Source organism: Erythrolamprus reginae, chromosome 2 (genome assembly GCF_031021105.1).
Source record: "Erythrolamprus reginae isolate rEryReg1 chromosome 2, rEryReg1.hap1, whole genome shotgun sequence".
NCBI lineage: Eukaryota > Metazoa > Chordata > Lepidosauria > Squamata > Dipsadidae > Erythrolamprus > Erythrolamprus reginae.
In genome coordinates this window covers 219334059-219355038 of record NC_091951.1, presented here as the reverse complement: position 1 = coordinate 219355038, position 20980 = coordinate 219334059, and the positions used below count along the sequence as shown (strand labels likewise).

At 40.5% G+C, this 20980-nt stretch overlaps 2 protein-coding genes across 3 annotated transcripts in view; one reads left to right on the top strand and one right to left on the bottom strand.

Annotated features, from left to right (window-relative positions):
- Positions 1-20980, bottom strand: part of CFAP91 (cilia and flagella associated protein 91) — a 514242-nt gene that overhangs the window by 280519 nt on the left and 212743 nt on the right. The gene's annotated exons all lie outside the window — the stretch shown is intronic.
- GPR156 (G protein-coupled receptor 156) overlaps positions 10059-20980 on the top strand; it is a 40449-nt gene continuing 29527 nt past the window's right edge. For both annotated transcript variants that reach the window (XM_070741902.1, XM_070741901.1), the window contains exons 1-4: positions 10059-10878; positions 11545-11689; positions 14927-15063; positions 18262-18397. In XM_070741902.1, coding sequence (XP_070598003.1) covers positions 11558-11689; positions 14927-15063; positions 18262-18397 — 405 coding nt within the window. In that variant the 5' untranslated portion in view covers positions 10059-10878; positions 11545-11557. The remainder of the gene's footprint in view (positions 10879-11544; positions 11690-14926; positions 15064-18261; positions 18398-20980) is intronic.

Sequence of the window (20980 nt, the reverse complement as noted above, 5' to 3'; positions counted from 1 at the left end):
ATTAACTTATAACCACACTTTGAACTGAATTTCTATTGCTAAATCGGTGATTGCCATGCCAACCTTTCTAGCTCTGGACTGGCAGCGGCAGCTATGGTAGGAAAAGGGATGGTTTTGTGTGTGCATGCTGCTTGTGCAAATGCAGTTTTGTGTGCTCGCCCACCATTTCCATAGTGTTAATGTTCCAAGCAATGCACCCAATTAAATCAGGACTCTGACACACTGACCAGACTCAAAAGCCCCTTTAAAGAGTAGATAGCATCAGCACTGAGTGAAGTCAAACTAATTCTGAGGGACTACTGCACTTCAGCAACATATGTTTTGGAACTCCATGCCCCCTCCAGGTGTTCCGTGGTATGCAGGTTAATCATTGGGAACTCCTCCCACGGTCTGGTCTCACCAGATGTTCGGCACTATGCCCTTGATCCCCCACGCTGGTTCCAGCTGTTATATCCAGCTAGGTACTAAAGCACCATATCCCTCACTCACTCACTCCATGGTTCATCCCACTCTGTGCTTCCCCAATCCCCCCCCCCTCCACATATTTGGCAACTCAGAAATTGAGTGCATGACAACATGGCTTTAACTGATACCACTTTGGAAGTTGACACACATTCTGGTTCCCAATGAGCTGCAGCCTGGTATTGGCCATGGCCCTATGCTAAATGATGTAGTTAAGGGTTGTGCTTGATCTTACAATATTTTTTGGCATGTCCATTATGTGAATCATGGTCATTAAGCAAATCCAGCTTCCCCTATTAACTTTGCATGCTGGAAGCCTCTGGGAAGTTCATAAACAATGACGTGCAGTAGTGGGTTCTAAAAGCCATTGCTACAGATGTGTGTACTCATGCACATGCGGGATGCTTCTATATATGCGCACACACTTCTGTGCAAGTATCCCAGGTGGGGGAGTGGAGGCTCCTGCTGCTGGCACTACCAGTTTGCAGAACCGAGCCGAACCGGGAGCAACCCACTGCTGATAACATGACTGTGAACCTGCCAATTGCCCAGTGCATGAACTTTGATCATGTGACAGTTGATCATGTGACCATGCAATGACTGGTCATAGGTCACGTTTTTTTTTTCCACTCTTCATAACTTCAAACACTCTTTTAATAGATAGTCGTAAGTGGAGAATTGGTATAAAGCAATTGGTTTAGGAGCATTTAGAAAACTAACCTGACTGTTTTTAATGTAGAGAACAATTTAATTGACTTTGGGAATACAATAGGCATGAAGTGCCCGTAGGTTTCCTTTGGCAGGAAAAAAATCAAAGTGGCTCTATCGTAACCAATTCATTGATTAATGACACTAATATATATATCCAGTTAAGCATCTGTAACCAGCCCTGTTTTTTCTTACAATGACTAATGATTCTTACGAGAATCTAGCTTTTATGGTTGTGAGGTACAAGCTTGTCAATGTTCTCATTGGATATCTTCCAACCTAGGATTTATTTTCCAATATCCTGTTGACATTGGCCTGGTTGTGAATGTTCATCTATTTGTTTTGGCAGAATATTGCAGTCAGTTTCCATTCAGTGTCCTATTCCAATTTAAAAATCTCAATTTCTAAAAACATGTAAAATTCAAACTTTTAGAAAAAATTGATATTTTTTTTAGGACACCTCAAACATATGCCTGATCCCTAATTTGGAGGCAGAGGCAGAGAGAGAGAGAAATATCAAGAGAACTAGCATAAAGACTTTTTCAGCACTAGTGTCATTGGTGTGATAGTTTGAGTGAACCACATTTTGCAATTATTTTTCAGGTAGGACTCAGATAAAAGACAACTTGTCCTGGTAAATTAGCATTACTGTACTTTATTTTTTTGATCTCTCTTTTTTTTCAGGATCAGGAGTCACATTAGGATTTGGTTGATTTTATTTATATTGCTATAAAAGTAATAATAGTTACTATTTTTATTATTTTTAAATGTATATGTCATTTGATTCCCAATGACTAGACAGTTTACAAATCGTTCAAAACATTTAAAAACAAGGCAGTAACATATCATCAAGAAAAGAACAACGATGGCAGAAATGACAAAAATAGATGGGACCCTTCCCCCACAAAAGGGGTTAATTACCTGCACAAAAGTACATTCCAATATTATGGGAAACCTCATTATGGAGGGCAGGTGCTGCTTCAGAGAAAGTACATTTCCAGGATCCTAAAATATAGCAATATTTAATAGAAGATACTTGAGATTCTTACAGTAGATGCTGGGCAGATACTATGGGAGACAGGCAATCCGTCAAGTGACTTCTGAACCAGTTAAAGCTTCTGAATGAACTTCAAGGGCAACCCCTTATGCAGCACATGGTAGCTGTCAAACTGAGGTGAGCAGAGCATGAATGACTGACTGAAGGATGCTTTGATTTAAGAAAGAACACAACTGGCTCCCAGATGAAGCTATGTAATAGCTTGCCTGGCTTCAGCTGCCACCTATTCATTAAGCAGGAGCTCTTCGTCCAGGAAGACCCTAGGACAGTGATGGCGAACCTATGGCACAGATGCCAAAGGTGGCACATGGAACCATATCTGCTAGCACTCAAGCTGTTGCCATAGCTCAGCTTCAAAGTGCATGGGTGTGCCAGCCAGCTGATTTTATGTTTGGTATGTATGTGTTGTATGGTTTTTAACAGTTGGGGTTTTTTATATAATTTTTATTATTAGATTTGTTCCATTGTATACTGTTTTTATTACTGTTGTGAGCCGCCCCGAGTCTTCGGAGAGGGCCGGCATACAAATATAATAAATTTATTATTATTATTATTATTATTATTATTATTATTATTATTATTATTATTATTATTATTATTATTATTATTATTGGCTCACAGAGGCTCTGGGAGGTTGTTTTTTGCTTCCAGAGAGCCTCCAGTGTGCTGGGGGGAGAGTGTTTTTACCCTCCTTCAGCTCCAGAGAAGACTTTGGAACCGGGGAAGAGCGAAACATGAGCCTACTGGGCCCACCAGAAGTTGGGCAACAGGCCGTTTCCGCCCTCCAGAGGGCCTCCAGAAGCCTCCAGGGGGCGGGGGCATCTGTTTTTGCCTTCCCCAGGCATTGCGTTATGGGTATGGGCACTCGCGTATGCACGATAGCGCTCGCCCATGCTCTTTCAACACCCAAGGAAAGGTTTGCCATCATTGCCCTAGGAAGTGCCACCCCATCCAAAATCAAGGATCTGGGTGGTTCAAGTCCCTGCAGGCACTCAGTTTTGATAGCTGGAGAGAGTTCCTCCCATCCACACAACCTCCAGGTACTGAAACAGAATCTTGACACCTCACTTCGGTGGCCTGAAGTCAAATAATAAAATTGGGTATCATCAGCACTTTGATGTTACCAGATCCAAATCAAGGGTAGCATTTTGCACCATGCTGTAGCCAACTATATATCTTTAGGAAGCTTAAATCATGGATAGGAGAATGAAGGTCCTCCATTAATTTTTTTTCAGTCCTCTTTTGTAATTGTCTGTATTGGTGATCACTTCTAATTGCAGTGAATTCCTTGTGTAATAACCATATATATATATCAGAGGATTTTTTACTACTCGTCCCAACATTCCCTGAAATTACTGTGGTTTTAATTCCTAAGATGTGGTACTGTGAAAATGGGATAAACATTTTAAGCCTTAAAAACCTACCTTTGTAGGCAGGCATGGGGGCTGTGAGTGATGAGACTGTCTCCGGCCAATATGAGACATGATTGGATTGGATGAGTGTATGCGAATGTGCATGGGGTTTTCATATATTCTCTCCTCTAAGTTCACTTTATCCTTATATATATTACTACCTGTCTATTTTTCTTCCTATGTATTTGTGTATTGGACAAATGAATAAATGAATAAATAAATAAATAAATGTGTTTAGAATTTTTTTATTTTTAGAGATAATAGATTTCTTGCATACTGTTGTATTAATGTTGTACACCACCCTGAGTCGCTTCGAGAAGGGCAGCATAGAAATCTAATTAAATAAATAAATAAATTTTCTTTATCCATATTTCATACCATATGCATAATATTATGCACCACTATCAATTCTAAGTTAAATGAAAAAGCCCAAAAATACTTTTAAATATTCTAATCCCTTATTTATTTTGAGTGATATATTTTGCACACTTTATCCAATATCAACTTCTCTCAAATTAAATTGTTATTCTAATTATGTTTGTCATATTATTAATTATAAAGAAAAATACTTTCCCAAAAAGTGTTTTGAATATTCCTCCTGATTTAATCTATGCATACCAATACTCCACTATTCAAAATAATTTTGTTAACATTTATTTACTAAGGGCTCAGTAAAAACATTTTCTTGCTCTCCATAGCAAACCTGAATCACCCATTAATTCATTCATTAATAGGAAATGTAACATTTTCCTTTCTGATCCCCTTAAGTGGCCAATCTATTGAAATCAGAACAAAGCACAATAAATCACATTATTTTAGAGCATAGAAACATAGAAGTCTGACGGCAGAAAAAGACCTCATGGTCCATCTAGTCTGCCCTTATACTATTTTCTGTATTTTATCTTAGGATGGATATATGTTTATCCCAGGCATGTTTAAATTCAGTTACTGTGGATTTATCTACCACGTCTGCTGGAAGTTTGTTCCAAGGATCTACTACTCTTTCAGTAAAATAATATTTTCTCATGTTGCTTTTGGTCTTTCCCCCAACTAACTTCAGATTGTGTCCCCTTGTTCTTGTGTTCACTTTCCTATTAAAAACACTTCCCTCCTGGACCTTATTTAACCCTTTAATATATTTAAATGTTTCGATCATGTCCCCCCTTTTCCTTCTGTCCTCCAGACTATACAGATTGAGTTCATTAAGTCTTTCCTGATATGTTTTATGCTTAAGACCTTCCACCATTCTTGTAGCCCGTCTTTGGACCCGTTCAATTTTGTCAATATCTTTTTGTAGGTGAGGTCTCCAGAACTGAACACAGTATTCCAAATGTGGTCTCACCAGCATTCTATATAGTGGGATCATAATCTCCCTCTTCCTGCTTGTTATACCTCTAGCTATGCAGCCAAGCATCCTACTTGCTTTCCCTACCGCCTGACTGCACTGTTCACCCATTTTGAGACTGTCAGAAATCACTACCCCTAAATCCTTTTCTTTTGAAGTATTTGCCAACACAGAACTGCCAATACAATACTCAGATTGAGGATTCCTTTTCCCCAAGTGCATTATTTTACATTTGGAAACATTAAACTGCAGTTTCCATTGCTTTGACCATTTATCTAGTAAAGCTAAATCATTTACCATATTACAGACGCCTCCAGGAATATCAACCCTATTGCACATTTTAGAGTCATCGGCAAATAGGCAAACCTTCCCTACCAAACCTTTCCCTATGTCACTCACAAATATATTAAAAAGAATAGGACCCAGAACAGACCCTTGTGGCACACCGCTTGTAACCTGACTCTGCTCAGAATACTCGCCATTAACAATAACTCTCTGATGTCTACGCTTCAGCCAGCTGCAAATCCATTGAACTATCCAGGGATTAAGTCCAATCTTCACTAATTTATCTATCAGCTCTTTATGTGGAACCGTATCAAAGGCTTTGCTGAAGTCCAGGTAGGCAATATCCACGGCACCACCTTCATCCAACATGAAGGGTGCATCCTGATTATTATTATTATTTTGTTTTATAGAATGTGCACCATATTTAGATTGGAAAGTTTTTAATATCTGAATTTGTGGCATTGGGATTTAAAGAATATAAATTTCATATTAGAGTATAGTAAGTATAGTAAGTTATATCCCTTCTATATCTGGACCTCAGGCATTTGAAGCTTTTATCAATGTGATGTTTGGCAAGTTTGTTGGCTTCCAATTCTTACAATGCTCCATTACTGCTTTCAAGGAAATCATCCTCCAGGAAAATAATTATAAAGCCTATACCATTATTAAACTGAGATAGAATTCATTAGAACATGTAAACACCAGAAATCCACTGTTGTGGATGCAAGAGTATCTCTATCCCGCCAAACTATCACATTTCTATTAATAGTAATAATTTATTCTTACTGTTATTTCTTCTTCCAAACCAGGCTCCAAGCACCTGATAAAGTGGAATATGATCCATGAAAGCTGATAAATAATAAATTAGTTAGTTTTCAAGCGTTACAAGACTCTTGTTTCTTTTTTATTAATACCTGATTGCTCTAAAAATTACCATAAGCACTTCCATGCAAAATGATGCTGTATTCCAAAAACTAAGGAGGACTGGTTAAAATTTGATATGAGGAATTCAATTTTATCACTGTTATTTATACATGATTGTTCCCCATATATTTAATAATTCTTTCTTTTACATTATAAACTGTAATTTAGCAGCAGCAGATGGAATCTGAGGAGTTAAAGTTTTAATGAGCTCAGTCTCCAGGGCCAAATGGATTCTAACTTACCTTGCTGATGGTTTGCTTCCTCCTGTGCAGCATGACCATGCCGCATGCTTGCGCATTTTGCAAGTGTGCATGTGCAGTGCTGAAAAATAAAACAGAAAACAAGATTATGAGGCATGCACATTGCTAAAAAATTAACTTCTGCGCATGTGCAGAAGGGAAAAAAATCCCCACAAATTAAAATAAATAAATAAAAATAAAGATGGCTGTGCCCACAGACCCGCACTAACACAACTGGTTCGGTGATGTCATTGTGACACCATCAGTGGCTTGCTACCAGTTCGGGCGAAGCAGGGCGAAGCAGTCCGAAGCAGGCAACTACCAGGAAGATGCCAAAGTTAGCATTGACTGAAAGGCACTAAAACACATAAACACACACACACACACACCTTATTTCATATCTTAAGAGTTATTGGCTTAACATCAGAGGAATTTCATTAATTCCAGTGAAATCCTCATTAAAATGGTAAAATAGGAATAGCTGATACAACTTCAAATGGATTTATAACTGGCTGAATGAAATCCCTCAGAGTACTCACAAATAACTTCATAATCAGCTTTGAGGATCTTATTAAGTGGAGAACTACAGAGTTTGTAATCAATTCTGGGTTGTTAAATGTTTTTATTAATGATCTGGATGAAGGGGTAAAGTTTTGGTATTCAGAGAATCTGGGAAGGAGGAAAAAGAAAGTTTTAATTATATATACAGTATTCATCTTTTACCAGGTAAATTAACAGTGAGCTCTGTCTTGGGCGCCACATGCTAAAAATACGTTGATAGACTGAAATAACTTCCAAATTTTAAAGAGAGTTGCTAAAATGATGAGAAATTTGGAAACTAAGTCCTGTATAGTATATATTAAAAGGAACTGGGTATGTTTAGCCTATAGAAAAGAAGACTGGGGCGAGATCCCAGGAGTCAGGAAAGCTAAGGCTCAAAATTAATTAAAATTTGCAACAAATGTAAAAAGTAATAAAAAGGAAGATTTTTCAACATGTAATAAACAAGAAAAAAGTTAAAAATGGTTGAACCACAAATGGGAGAAGAGGGTAAAAGGTTGATGGGTAGCAGGGAGAAATTCATTCTTTGTATGTGTCTTTAGACAAAGGGAAAAACAGATCAACCTACCAAAAGCAGTCCCACAGATGAAAGAATGGGCATACGCAAGAAAATGGTAAGAGAACACCTGTCCACTCTAGGCAAGCTCAAATCACCAGGACCAGATGGATTACACTCCGGAGTTCTGAAGGAGCTGGCAGACATCACCTTGGAACTACTGAACCATATTTTTAAAGGTTTAGGTTTAGGTTTATTGGATTTATATGCCGCCCCTCTCCGCAAACTCGAGGCGGCTCACAACAATAATAAAAAACAGTACAGTACATAATACCAAATCCAATGCCCACCCATCTAGTTACAATTTAAATTAATAATCTCATCAAAACAGTATATATAAAAAACAGGCACACAATCAATCAACAAAACAACATGGGCAAGGGGGAGGTGTTTTAGTTCCCCCATGCCTGACGGCAAAGGTGGACGGCAAAAGATCCTGGAGTACCAGAGAACTACCAGAACTGGAAAATAGCTGATAAGGTTCCAATCTTCAAAGAGGGGAAAAATTAATCCAAGAAACTACAAACCAATCAGCCTGACAACAATACCTGGGAAGACCTTAGGAAAGTTAATCAAGTAATGGATCTCTGAACACTTGGAAACAAGCAAAGCTATTAACTAGAAGCCAACATAGGTTTGTCAAAAACATCATGTCAGACAAAGCTTATTGCATTCTTTACAAAGTGACTAAATCAGTGAATCAGGGAAATACTATGAACGTAGCTTACATAGACTTCAGTAAGGCATTTGACAATGCAGACCACAATCTACTTCTTGGTAAAATAGAAAAATGTGGAATTGACAGCATCACCACCAGATAGATTTGCAATTGGCTAACCAACCACACTCAATGTGAGGTCCTCAATGGCTAGAAGCAAGCAGTAAAATACCATAAAATTATGTATTGGGCTCAGTACTCGACAACATCACACTGGGAAGAATAGCCAACACCCTAGAAGATGAGTGAACTCCACTATATAGTTACATGATGTAAGTGTTTTTAACTACATCAGCTATATCTTTTAATGTTGTTTTTCTTTGGATTCTTTTTTACAGTACCTGCTCAGAGTTATGGAAGTGAGAAGGGGGCTTGGGTAATAGTCTATCCTCCATACTAACCTACCCAGGCTTCACGGTGTGGGGAATCCAGAGCATGATGCCATGGTCTTTCTGAAGGATGCCAATGCAATTAAATTTGTCAATATCCTAAAACCATCTAGACCCGTGATGGCAAATCTATGGTATGCATGCCCAAAGTGGCACATGGAGCCATGTCGCCTGGCGCATGCAGCATTGCCCGTTAATTAAAATAGCAATTCCAATTCACAATTCAGCTAATACTAGAAGCAATAGACCATAACTATGGAACATGGGATTCTGGATACCATTTTCTCTTTCTAGGGAAATATAACCCCATCAAGACCAGAGCTGGTAAAGACCTAGTGACAGTATTTTGAGGTAATCCAGACATTGATGTTATGGTATCTTTATAAATCTGGAAGAGCAGAGGTATGATTTGGGATAATTAAGTTTTGCTCAGGTTGTATACCCACCCTTGTTTTATTAATATTCCATAATCATGCATTTTATAGGGAAAGAAAACCTGATTTTTATATTTATTTAGGATTATAAATCCAATACTCTGGATTACAATAATTATGATCACCGATACTGTATTCATCACAGTTGTAGCTAAAAAATATTGAGTGGGCTTATACATCTAATCAATATATATTTTAGCCCTGACTTTTTATTGTAGTCACATGATTGCTTTTATACGTGCATTGTTTTATTGGATTATTGTATGCCCCCAGAGCCGACTATAGTGAGAAGAGCAGCCATGGTAATCTAGAATACATCTGGATACATCAGATTAAAGGGGTTAACGTTCAGTTCAATGTGTTGCCCGTCAAGCATGGGGCTAAATGTTATGTGATCCTAAAGTGTCTTGTAAGAAAAGAGGCCATGGAGGGGTTTAAAGCATGATTCCGAATTCCATTCCGTCTCATGCATTTGAAAATGGGAAATAATGTACAAAATGGCAAAGAATGTACAAAACCAATCATTTTATTTGGAGAGGAGTCTTTTGACGCCTAAACCGGGCAGCCACTCGTTATAAAAATACATGAGGCAAACGCGATTCTAGACCACGCATGTCTATGAAACTTGCATTCATTATTGAAGCTTCTCGTTTCTCTTCGAATAGCAGCAAGTCAACTTCAGGCTTGATGTTCCAATTTGACTCTACCAGCCAGCCCGTATTGGAAGTCTTTGGTTTCCTCCGAAGAACCGATCAGCCGCTCCTGAGCAGTTTTGAATCGGGCCCCTCTTGTTCCCTTGATACCGCTGCCCGCAATATCGTCGCCGGACTGGATTGGCCCGAAGCGCGCACGCAGCTTCCCTCACAGAAGGAACGAGGTGGACAGGCAGGGAATGCGGAGCCCCTGTCTTCCAGTCCCCGGGCTGGAGGAACCGGCGAGAAGGAAGGCCCTCGGGCCTGCGCTTGGCCAGATCGCGAGGGCGAGAGGAATAGACTCGGCCCAGTCTTGCCCCGCCCGCCAGCATAATTCCCTTCCCTTCCCCCATCCCTCCCCCCCCCATTTAAAAAGAAGGCGAGTAAGCAGTGTTCGTTGCACTTTCCGCTTGCTTAGTAGAGAAAGCTAATACAAAGGGGCAAACGATAGCGTTATAAATTTTCAGGCAAGCCAACTAAAGAGAATGAAACCGGGCGGGGCGGAGAAAGATGGAAGAAAGGCTTGACCGATGGCCGGATGCGTCTTTCCTGAGCTTTGCAATGTGTTCCTTCAAAACTGCAAATTTGGGTGAATGGGCAACAGAGTCACTCCCAAGGTTATATAGTTCTTCTTCGTGCGTTCCTTTCAGAGAGCCTGCTGGACCGCTCAGCACTTTGTCAAGATCCTTCTGTAACAAAACTTTCTTTTCCTCTGTAAATTACGGTACTTTGCCTGAATATCTCCCCCTCCATTCTCGCATAATATCACGTCGGGGCAAATTAACAGCAGTGAGAAAAAAATTCAGATAACACATCGACATTCATAATAAGCAACATTCTCAAGGTGAGCTGTGTAATTGTAGGGACCAATAGGGACATTCTCCAGTTTTGTTACACGCCCATGCTGGAGAAAAGCTGGTGTTGGTGACTGAAGGGTGAGGAGAGGGAGAAGGAGCTGGCTTGCCCAAACATTGCCCTCCACCGGAGCATCTCTGCCTTGGCCTTCAATTGCAACGGGGAGCAGATTTAAGGATTACAAGGGGAAGCTTGCATGTCAGAGAAGACGCTGCTGTGACCAAAACAACTGAACTCAGGAGTGAGTACAGCTACAGAAAGTAAAACCAGCCTTTCCTTTTTCTCTCTCTCATGCTTACTTATTAAGCATGCTTACTTACTTACATATGTTTACACAATTTCTAGCATGCTTACTTATTAATAACAAACAGACAAGATGAAATAGAGTGTGTGTGTGTGTGTGTTGTGTGTGTTGGTGTGGGGTCTCTTTCAATTCTTCTGGATTTCTATTTCCTAGTGAATGAGATTGAGACCCTCTGGCATTACTCAGGCATCATTTTTATTTTATATCATTTTACAGTACAGCAACTAAATAGTTTCAAAATACCTGATTTTTGTAGTTTCACTTTTGCAAAAATCTGCATTTTAAAAATCTGTACAATAGCTAGTATTTTGCATATAGTAGTAAGTGTGACAGCGGGGAACAAAGACTTCATTCAGCTATTTTCAATATTTTCTGATGCGTATGTTAAAATTTATGAGAAAATAGATTAGACAGACAGATAGACAAATAAATAAATAGATATACTAAATGTGAGGGCGAGTTAAATTATTACAGTCTAATTTGCTCATGATTCTTATCAGTGAACTCAGGACTTTTAAGGATAGAGAAATTTCTGTCAAGTAATTCTCAGCTGTCATTGCATTTATTTTAGTCTCAGTTTTTGAGATCAACCTTGTTTCCTAGATCTGCTCAGATCATGTGGTTGAATCAAGGCTTAGAATGTGCTGTGGAGATGGATTTCAATTATTCCAAGTTATATGACAATAACCTTGACCATGAGAGCCAAAAACAGCAACTGATTCTGAAGGATCTCTGTACTTCAACAATTGTAAGTATCTATGAATAATGAACTATAAAGCCAAACACACACAAAATGTACAATAGGATCATTCAAATTGTGTGTGTGTACATGTTGTATGCAATTGTACATGTGTATGCAAGTAATTTGCAGTACAAAAATAGAACAATAAAATGTTCTTGCAGGCTCTTAAACTATGTATCCATGATGGCAAACCTATAGCATGCATGCCACAGGTGGCATGCAGAGCCCTCTCTGCAGGCACGCCAGCTGTCTCCTCAGTCCAGCTCCACTATGCATGCGTGAGCACCTCTCACCGGCCAACTGGCCTTTGGGTCTCTGCCATGCATGCATGGGGAGTGCATGCATGGGACACACACACATGCGAAGGGAGCACATGAGCAGGAGACTCTTGCATTGAATTTTGTGCCCCATTTTGGGCCTGGGAAGCCTCCTGCACCAACCTGGAAGCCGAAAATGGAAAAGAATGGAAAAGCAAGTGTGGGTGGCACATGCACCCGAGGATGGGATACATGTGCTGGGGTCAGGTGCATGTGCAGGGGGCACTCACATTGCATTTTGGGGTTTCATGCGCACACACTTTGAGCACTTGGCACCAAAAAGGTCAACCCACACTGCTATAGTTTGAAAATAGCTGTATTGGCTGCCATGTCTGGAGTTATAACACTAACGGTTTTCTCTTGAGTTTTTCCTCTTCGGGCACAAGCCATATTTGACAGAATAGAATGGGCATTATATAAACTGTACCAAACGTTACCATAATTCAAACAAGTTCAAAAATTGAACAGTTGCGTTAGTGTATACTCGTGATGGCCATGTGTGACACAGGTGGCACGCAAAGCCATATTTGCGGACACCTGAGCCGTTGGGCTAGCTCAGCTCCAGTGTGCCTGCATGTGCCCATCCTCCTTGATCCACAGTTGACTTTAGATCATCATCTCTCGGCTGTGGCAAGGGGAGTGTTTGCCTAGGTTTGCCTGGTGCACCAGTTGCGACCCTATTTGGACAGGGAGTCTCTGCTCATGGTCGCTCATGCCCTTATCACCTCAAGGTTCAACTATTGCAATGCTCTACATGGGGCCACCTTTGAAAAGTGTTCGAAAACTACAAATTGTGCAGAATGCAGCCGCATGAGCTATTATGGGCCTACCAAGATATGCCCATGCTTCTCCAGCACTCCGCAGACTGCACTGGCTGCTAATTGGCTTCCGGACCCAATTCAAAGTGCTGGCTATGACCTATAAAGCCCTACATGGCATAGGAGCAGATTGCCGGCAGTAATGGGCAAAAGGGGTGAGTTTTGGGCTTGCACGTATTATTTGCTTTTCCATTGATTCCTATGGGAAACATTGTTTAATCTTACGAACTTTTCACCTTACGAACCTCATCCCGGAACCAATTAAGTTCGTAAGATGAGAAGAGGGGCGGCATACAAATCTAATAATAAATAAATTACTGTAATAAATTTTCATCTGGCCCCGCACACACCACCCCTCCCCTCCTAGGAGTCCCCACACAGCCCATTTTGGATGCCAGGTAAGTACAGTGATTGCGTGGAGGCTCTGGGAGGTCCCTTTTGGCCTGTGGAGGGGTGGGGGAGGCAGTTTTTTTCCTCCCTACACTCCAAGAAAGCCTCTGGAGCCAAGGGAAGGTGAGAAACAGCCGACTGGGCCCACCAGAAGTCAGGAAATGGGCCATTTCCAGCCTCCGGAGACTTCATGGAGGCCTGCTAGGCCCAAAACAGGATGCAGTAGGGTCGGGCACATGCGCGAGTCTGCGGAGAGGGGCGGCATACAAATCTAAATAATAAATAAATAATAAATAAATAAAGCATGGGTTTGTGTGCACATGGACAGATGGTGGGACACTTGAGGCGCTTGGGAGGCATTGAATTATGGGTGTGCACACGAACGTGCATGGGATATCACACACATGCGCTTCTGGAAACCTAACAGAAAATAAAGATTTGACAGCACTGGTCTATAGTCATACAATGTAAAATATAAGAACATGCAGAGAAAAGTGCAGTATGAAATGTGATACAGTTTTCTCTTTTCTTTTTGATAAAGTTGCTAACAGCATGGACCAAATATGGAGCTTTTGGAACATCTATGTATTGTAATACAGCAAGAGAAGTCCGAAATCTGTTGGACCTCCTGCTTCTAGATAAAATAACTTAAATTAATCAGTATTTTCTCCATAATCAAGCCCTAAGCACTTCAAAATATGCTTTGTTTTGTAAGTCACTTAAAATTATGCTACCTCAGTGTTTTTGACCAGGTCAATTTAGGGATTTGCTTAATTGTGTTGTGACATCATGTCTACATTCTAAACAAATATAAGAGTTGCATGAAACATATCCAGTATTATAGAAATAATTCAAATTGCTGACTCAGTTATAAAACAGGTAATTTTTAAAAGTAGAAAATATAGGATTTCGTACAATGAAGTACAGTAACACCTCATGATACGAACTTAATTGGTGCAAGGAGGAGGTTCGTAAGACGAAAGGTTCATAAGACGAAACATTGTTTCCCATAGGAAACAATGTAAAGTCAATTAATCCGTGCAACCAAAAAAACCCCCGCAAAAAACCGGCTTTCGGCAACTGCTGGGAAGCGGCGCGGCTGTTTTAAAAGGTGACAGCCGGCCTGGGGGGCTTCCCAGCACCCCCCCGAAAGTTTGGGGGGGGGTGCTGGGAAGCCCCCCAGGCCGGCTGCGACCTTTTAAAACAGCCGCGCCGCTTCCCAGCTGTCTCCTGAAGCCGAACGCGGAAGTTTGGCTTTGCCGTTCGGCTTCAGGAGAACCGAACCCGGGGTTCAGAAAAATTTTGCCTCTTCTTACGAACTTTGTTCGAGTTACGAACCGGCATTCGGGAGGCTTCTGGGAAGCCCCACCACCCGGCTGTCACCTTTTAAAACAGCCGCACGGCTTCCCAGCAGTCTTGGAACGCCGGTTCGTAACTTGAAAAAAGTTCGTAAGAAGAGGCAAAATTTTTCTGAACCCCGGGTTCGTATCACGAGTTGTTCGTAAGGCGAGGGGTTCGTATCTTGAGGTACCACTGTATATTTTTTCTCTTATCCAGTAGTGGCTGTCACAAAGGCATTTCTGTTCTTGGTTTATGAGATATAAAATATTGCAGAGGATTCACACTGAAGGACTGTGGATTCTTATAAGGCAGGCCACCTTACCTTTTTGGGTGAGAAGTTTCCAAAGCAGTTCTTACTCCTTTCACTTTTTCTTCAGTCGTTTTCAGAGACCAGCTGTAAGAACGCCTCTTCATTTTCTGTAGTCCTCTTGGCAATTATCTGGGCCTTTAACACCAGTGGAATTCTACTCAGTTTTTTCTTCATTGTCTTCACAATTCGCTTCAGAAAAAATAGGTAAGGCCAAGTCAATGCTATGCTTTTATTCTCTGGGCAAGATCTTCTGATTCTTTGTCATTCAAAAATTTCTCAAGAGAAGAATCTTGTTTTTGTTTACACCAGTTCTATACATTTTAGACTTTTAGGGTCTTCAGTAAACATGACTGTAAATTCCTTATTGTCACTTGTGAGAGTGAATTCAAACCTATGAAACACAATGAGAGGGAAATAAATGGACGTTGGTATGGCTCTGGAAGGTTTAAGGGTCAAATTTTAAATAAATACTCACCTAATAAAATTTAAATCTAAGGAACAAGTGGCTTTTTACATTTATTTACTTATATAGATAGTTGTATTATTCTGATTATTCTCCCTAGAGAAAATATTACAATATGTATATTTCATTATTTCTTACATTTCTGAACTGCATATATAGCAAAAAATAATTTCTAAGGTAGTCCCAAACAAAAAAAATGGCTTGAAAGTTTTAGAATAAACTATTATATGAAGTAATTGAAAGCAGAATGGGCCCCACAGCCAAATGCAGAGTAGTGGCAGAAGGTGTTCAACGGTTTGACCTGTATAGTCTGAGTGTTGTGTTCAGATTTGAATGACAAGGTTGTCTCCTTACCGCTGCTGAAGAAAAACTGCGGCCAATCTAATCAGCTGTTGCATGTGAGGAACCTTCTATTTCCTCATGTAGCAAAACATCTAACTCATACTTGGTGGGATGAGTTTTTCAATGTTTAACATGGGCAACGTACATTTAGAACAATTTGCTCTTTAAAATGCCACTAAAATACAAAAAAAGTGTATTTTTCTTCTGTCCATTTTGGAATGAAAAAGAGATGCTGGTAGGCTGTACAAGGTTCACAGTTTTTGCATTGTTGCTCTAAACATAATTCAGGCTGAAAGAAACTAAATATGGTTAATTATCCTAAATTTCTTGACAACTTTAGAAACCTCTGAAAATAGGATCCTTCTGCACCAGTATTAGAGATAGGGATTAGGAAATTCCATTCTTAGTGGAAGAAAATGTCATTTCAAAGATGACACTTCATGGAATATAATTAAATTGGAAGGAGGGAGCATTTCAGTTCTGGCTAATATTTTTCAGTCAGGAAGAAAGCAGAGTAGTGAAATCAGGTAGTGTGTCAAGAAACAAACTCTTGTAGCACATATCGGAGGCCCTAAAAAACGCTATCATAGATGCCCAAAACAATACAATCCCTATGAAAAAGAAAAACAAGAAAATTAAATTGAAACCAGCATGGCTAAACAAAGACCTTGCAGACAATATAAAAGGAAAAAAAACCAAATACAAAAAATAGAAAGAAGGACACATAACCAAGGCGGAATATCAGCAAACAGCCAGAACCTGCAAACAAAAAAATAAAAACAGCAAAGGCCCAACATGAACAATACCTTGCAACGAAAGTCAATGGCAACAAAAAAGGTTTCTTCCAGCACATTAACTACAGGAAGAAAATCAAGGAAACAGTCACTACACTAAAAAATGAAGACGGTAACGAAATCACAGACAACAGAGATAAAGCACAGCTGCTCAATGCCTACTTTGCATCAGTCTTCACACAAAAAGGAACCACCAACCAACCAACCTGCAACTCAACTGCAACAATCAGCCCCGGAGCCGAACTCAACATAGACATAAACACAATAAGGGACTACTTATGGGAGCTGAACGAGTACAAATCACCAGGACCAGATGGACTTCACCCCAGAGTCCTAAAAAACTGGCAGACACCATAGTGGAACCACTTCTCTTCATCTACCAAAAATCCACTGGAGACCTATTAGAAGACTGGAAACGAGCTGACATAGTCCTCATCCACAAAAAAGGTAAAAAGACTGACCCAGGCAACTATAGGCCAATCAGTCTGACTTCTATACCTGGAAAAATACTGGAGAAAATAATAAAAAAACAACTTTGCCACTATCTAGAAACCAACAAGATAATATCCAACAGTCAACATGGGTTTGTCAGAAACAAATCATGCCAAACCAATCTCATATCATTTTTCAACACCATAACCAAATCAATAGACCAACGCAACGTAGTAGACCTCATATACTTGGACTTCAAATCCACATGGAAGAAGGTAGGCAGTGAGGTACCACAGGGTTCTGTCCTGGGCCCTGTGCTCTTCAACATTTTCATCAATGACCTAGATGAGGGAATAGAAGATGAACTAATCAAATTTGCAGACGACACCAAACTGGCGGGGGTAGCCAACACCCTAGAAGACGGGCTCAAAATTCAGAAAGACCTAGACAGATTAATACTGTGGGCTCACACTAACAAAATGATGTTCAACGTCGACAAAAGCAAAGTCCTTCACCTAGGTAAAAAAAACAACTAGACACACATACAGCCTGGGAGAAACCCCTCTTAGCAGTAGTGACTGTGAAAGAGATCTCGGAGTCCTGGTGGATAATCAACTAAACATGAGCCAACAATGTGCAGCAGCGGCCAAAAAAGCCAACACAACCCTAAGGTGCATCAACAGGGGGATACACTCCAAGACCAGAGAAGTATTAATACCACTCTACTATGCCCTGGTCAGACCACATCTGGAGTATTGCATCCAGTTCCGGTCACCTCATGGAGAAGGTACAGAAAATAGCAACGGAAATGATTAGGGGACTGGAAACCCAGACTTACAAAGAGAGATTGCGGGAATTGGGCATGGATAGCCTAGAGAAAAGGAGGGCCAGAGGGGACATGATAGCAGTATACAGGTATATGAGGGGTTGCCACAGAGAGGAGGGGGTCACTCTATTCTCCAGGGCACCAGAACACCAGATGAGGAACAATGGCTGGAAGCTGACCAAGGAGAGATTCAACCTGGAAATAAGGAAGAACTTCCTGACGGTCAGGATGATCAACCAGTGGAACAGCCTGCCTGTGGAGGTTGTGAACTCCCCAACTCTGGAGATTGGACTGCCATCTAGCTGGGGTGCTATAGGATTTCCGGCTCAGGCAGGGACTTGATGACCTGCATGGTCCCTTTCAACTCTAACAATCAATCAATCAATCAATCAATCAATCAATAAAAGCAGAGTAGTGAAATCAGGTACAGTGTGTCAAGAAACAAACTTGTAGCACATATCGGATTCAGACGGAAAATGTAATGCGGTTATTTCTTCCAATAACTCCTTTTCTCATTGTCTCTTCTTCACCCCTTTACTCTACAGGATTGTGAAAATGTCTAGCCCAAACTTGAACATTGTGACTCTCCTAGGCAGTGGCTTGACTTACGGTAGTGTATATCTCTTTGGAATTGAAAAACAGAATCCTTTGAACAGACCATCCTTAGAGATGCTGATTCAAGTAGGTTGAATGCACATTTTGAGAACAATTGTGAGATTTATTATGCATTGATCTTAGTGACATAGTTACACAGCTGATTACTGATATACAGAGGAATATGTAGAAATGAGTAAGATTTTATTTTTCAATATTTTCCTTTCAGAATCGATATCTCCAAAGCCCTTTAAACATTTTTTAAAAAGTTGCTAACATTTAGAATTTTAGGTTCCTGTCAATAATGCAAAAAGAAAAAAAATTAAAAATGCAAGAGGGGAAAAAAAAGAAAAAAGCATTTCCAAAATTAAGTAGATTTGGGTGTACTGAGTTAAGGTGAGAGACTCCTGTTAAATTTGTCTTGAATTTCAACACAAATGTGCATGAATTTGTAAAATATGCTTAATAGTAATCTATCTGACCTTTCTATCTGACAACACATAATCACATCTACTGGATAAAGAGCCACATTTGCTGGTATACAGAGAACACTCCCCCACACCCCGCCTTTTATCAGGCCTGTATTTGTACCATTTAGTTTTCTGTATCTTCTGCTGCCATCTGGTGTTTATGTGCAATGTTGCAGCTCAAATATGGTAATCCTAGATGTGGGATAGTTGTCTCAAGGATGCTTTTCAGAAAGGCAAAGGAGGAAGAAGTTTAGCTTCTCATCCAAGAAGCTTAATCAGTTCTGTCTGAATGATGGGGATGATAGAAGGATTAGTTCTGACAAGTTGGGTGGTGGTCAAACGGTCATATTTCTTTGCAGTCATCTGGTCGTTAGCATTCTCCCTGAGATCTCTTGAGGCAACTAGGGGTTTATCTGTGCCCTCAGAGTATCTGTATCCCTGTGCAAATGGGGTGGAATCTTCTTGGAACTGCTAAAAGAATAGCTTTGTAGACAGGTGTCTTGTCCTTCCCCTTCTGTTTAGACACAGTTGCTCAGTGTTAACATAAATGACCCCTTTTACTCCTCTTTCAAACCAATGTCCCTCTCTAACCACAATGTGGGTAGATATATGGCAATACATGACCATAACTGTTCTCACTTTTTTGATCCATACATTTGTGAGAGAAGGGCAGAAGGCCTTCCCTTCCACCCACTGAAGAAATGGGTAGCAAAGTCTTCATATTTTATATAGCTTTAGGTTTTAAACTTGTGGGTTGAGGATGAGATGAAGTAACTGAGACACAGCAGTAAAATGGCTTTGCTATGGTATGTTTATACCAGGGGTCCCCAAATTCTTTACACAGGAGGTCAGTTCTCTGTCCCTTGGACTGTTGGAGGGCCGGACTATAAAAAAAACCCTATGAACAAATCTCTATGCACACTGCACATACCTTATTTTAAAGTAAAAACAAAATGGGAACATACTATTTACAGGGGGGGAGAAATCTGAAATTCATATATGTTTATGTTTTGTTTTTAATTTTCTTTTGTTAACATTTGATTGGCTATAAAAGGTTTTCTTGGCTTATAGAAAAATGTATAAAGAAAGAAGGAAGCACTTTGGCATAATGGGTAATAAGTTAGAAATATAATTGTTGTGGTACTTTTTGAAGGAACATTAAGGAGGGAATTTAATTAAAAGAAAATGAATGTAACTGGATGATAAAATTAGAAAAAAACTTTTTTGATGATTGATATTAGTTACTAATACCGCATTTTATTCATTGAAAATTAGATGGTACACTGTGTTGTTTGAATGTATGCTGAGAAAATTTAAAAAAAATTAACAGTCCTTCCTTCCTCTGTCCCTCCATTCCTTCCTTCCTTCCTTCCTTCCTTCCTTCCTTCCTTCCTTCCCTCCCTCCCTCCCTCCCTCCCTCCTTCATTCCTCTCCACTTCTATTTCCCTCACCCTCTTTCCTTTTTCTTTCCTTCTCTCTTTTCCCTCTCTCTCACAAAACGTCTGTGCCCGGCCATGAACTTGAGGGGGTGCGTCTCTCTCTCTCTCTGCTGAAAAAATGAGACTCCCCACAAGTCAACTTATGGGAAAGGTGGAGAGAGGGCAAGGTGACAGCTCTGGTGTAGGCGCATGTCTACGCCGCTTTTACCTCAGGGCACTGCTTCTGCGCACAGGTGACAAGGCCATCCAACCGCTGCCTCTTGTTTCCTGGAGGGGGGGGTTGCTTCCTGTTTCTTCCGGTGGCAGGAAGAATATCGGTAGGAGTGGGCGGGGCGTGGTCCCCAGACAGAGCCAGAGAAGCTGAGTGGGGCTCAGAGCACACGGGAGTTTCTCCCGGCCGACAGCAGATCAGCTGTTGGGCGGGAGAAATGGCGCCGGCTCTAGGAGATTGTTTTTTGCCTGCGCAGCCATGCGACCACACAGGCTAGAGGGAACAGTGGCTAGGAGCACAGGATATGGACGCATCCTGTGCTCCTGTCATCACCCGCGGGCCGGATAAATGGCCTCAGTGGGCCGCATGTGGCCCCCGGGCCATAGTTTGGGGACCGCTGGTTTATACCATAATCAGGAGCAGGCGGTGTGCAAATTGTATGTATGTATGTATGTATGTATGTATGTACGTATGTATAAATAACATATTTCTGCTGATAATGAAAAGGAAGGGAAACTATTATAGATCTATTTCGAGCTCTTTTGCTCTC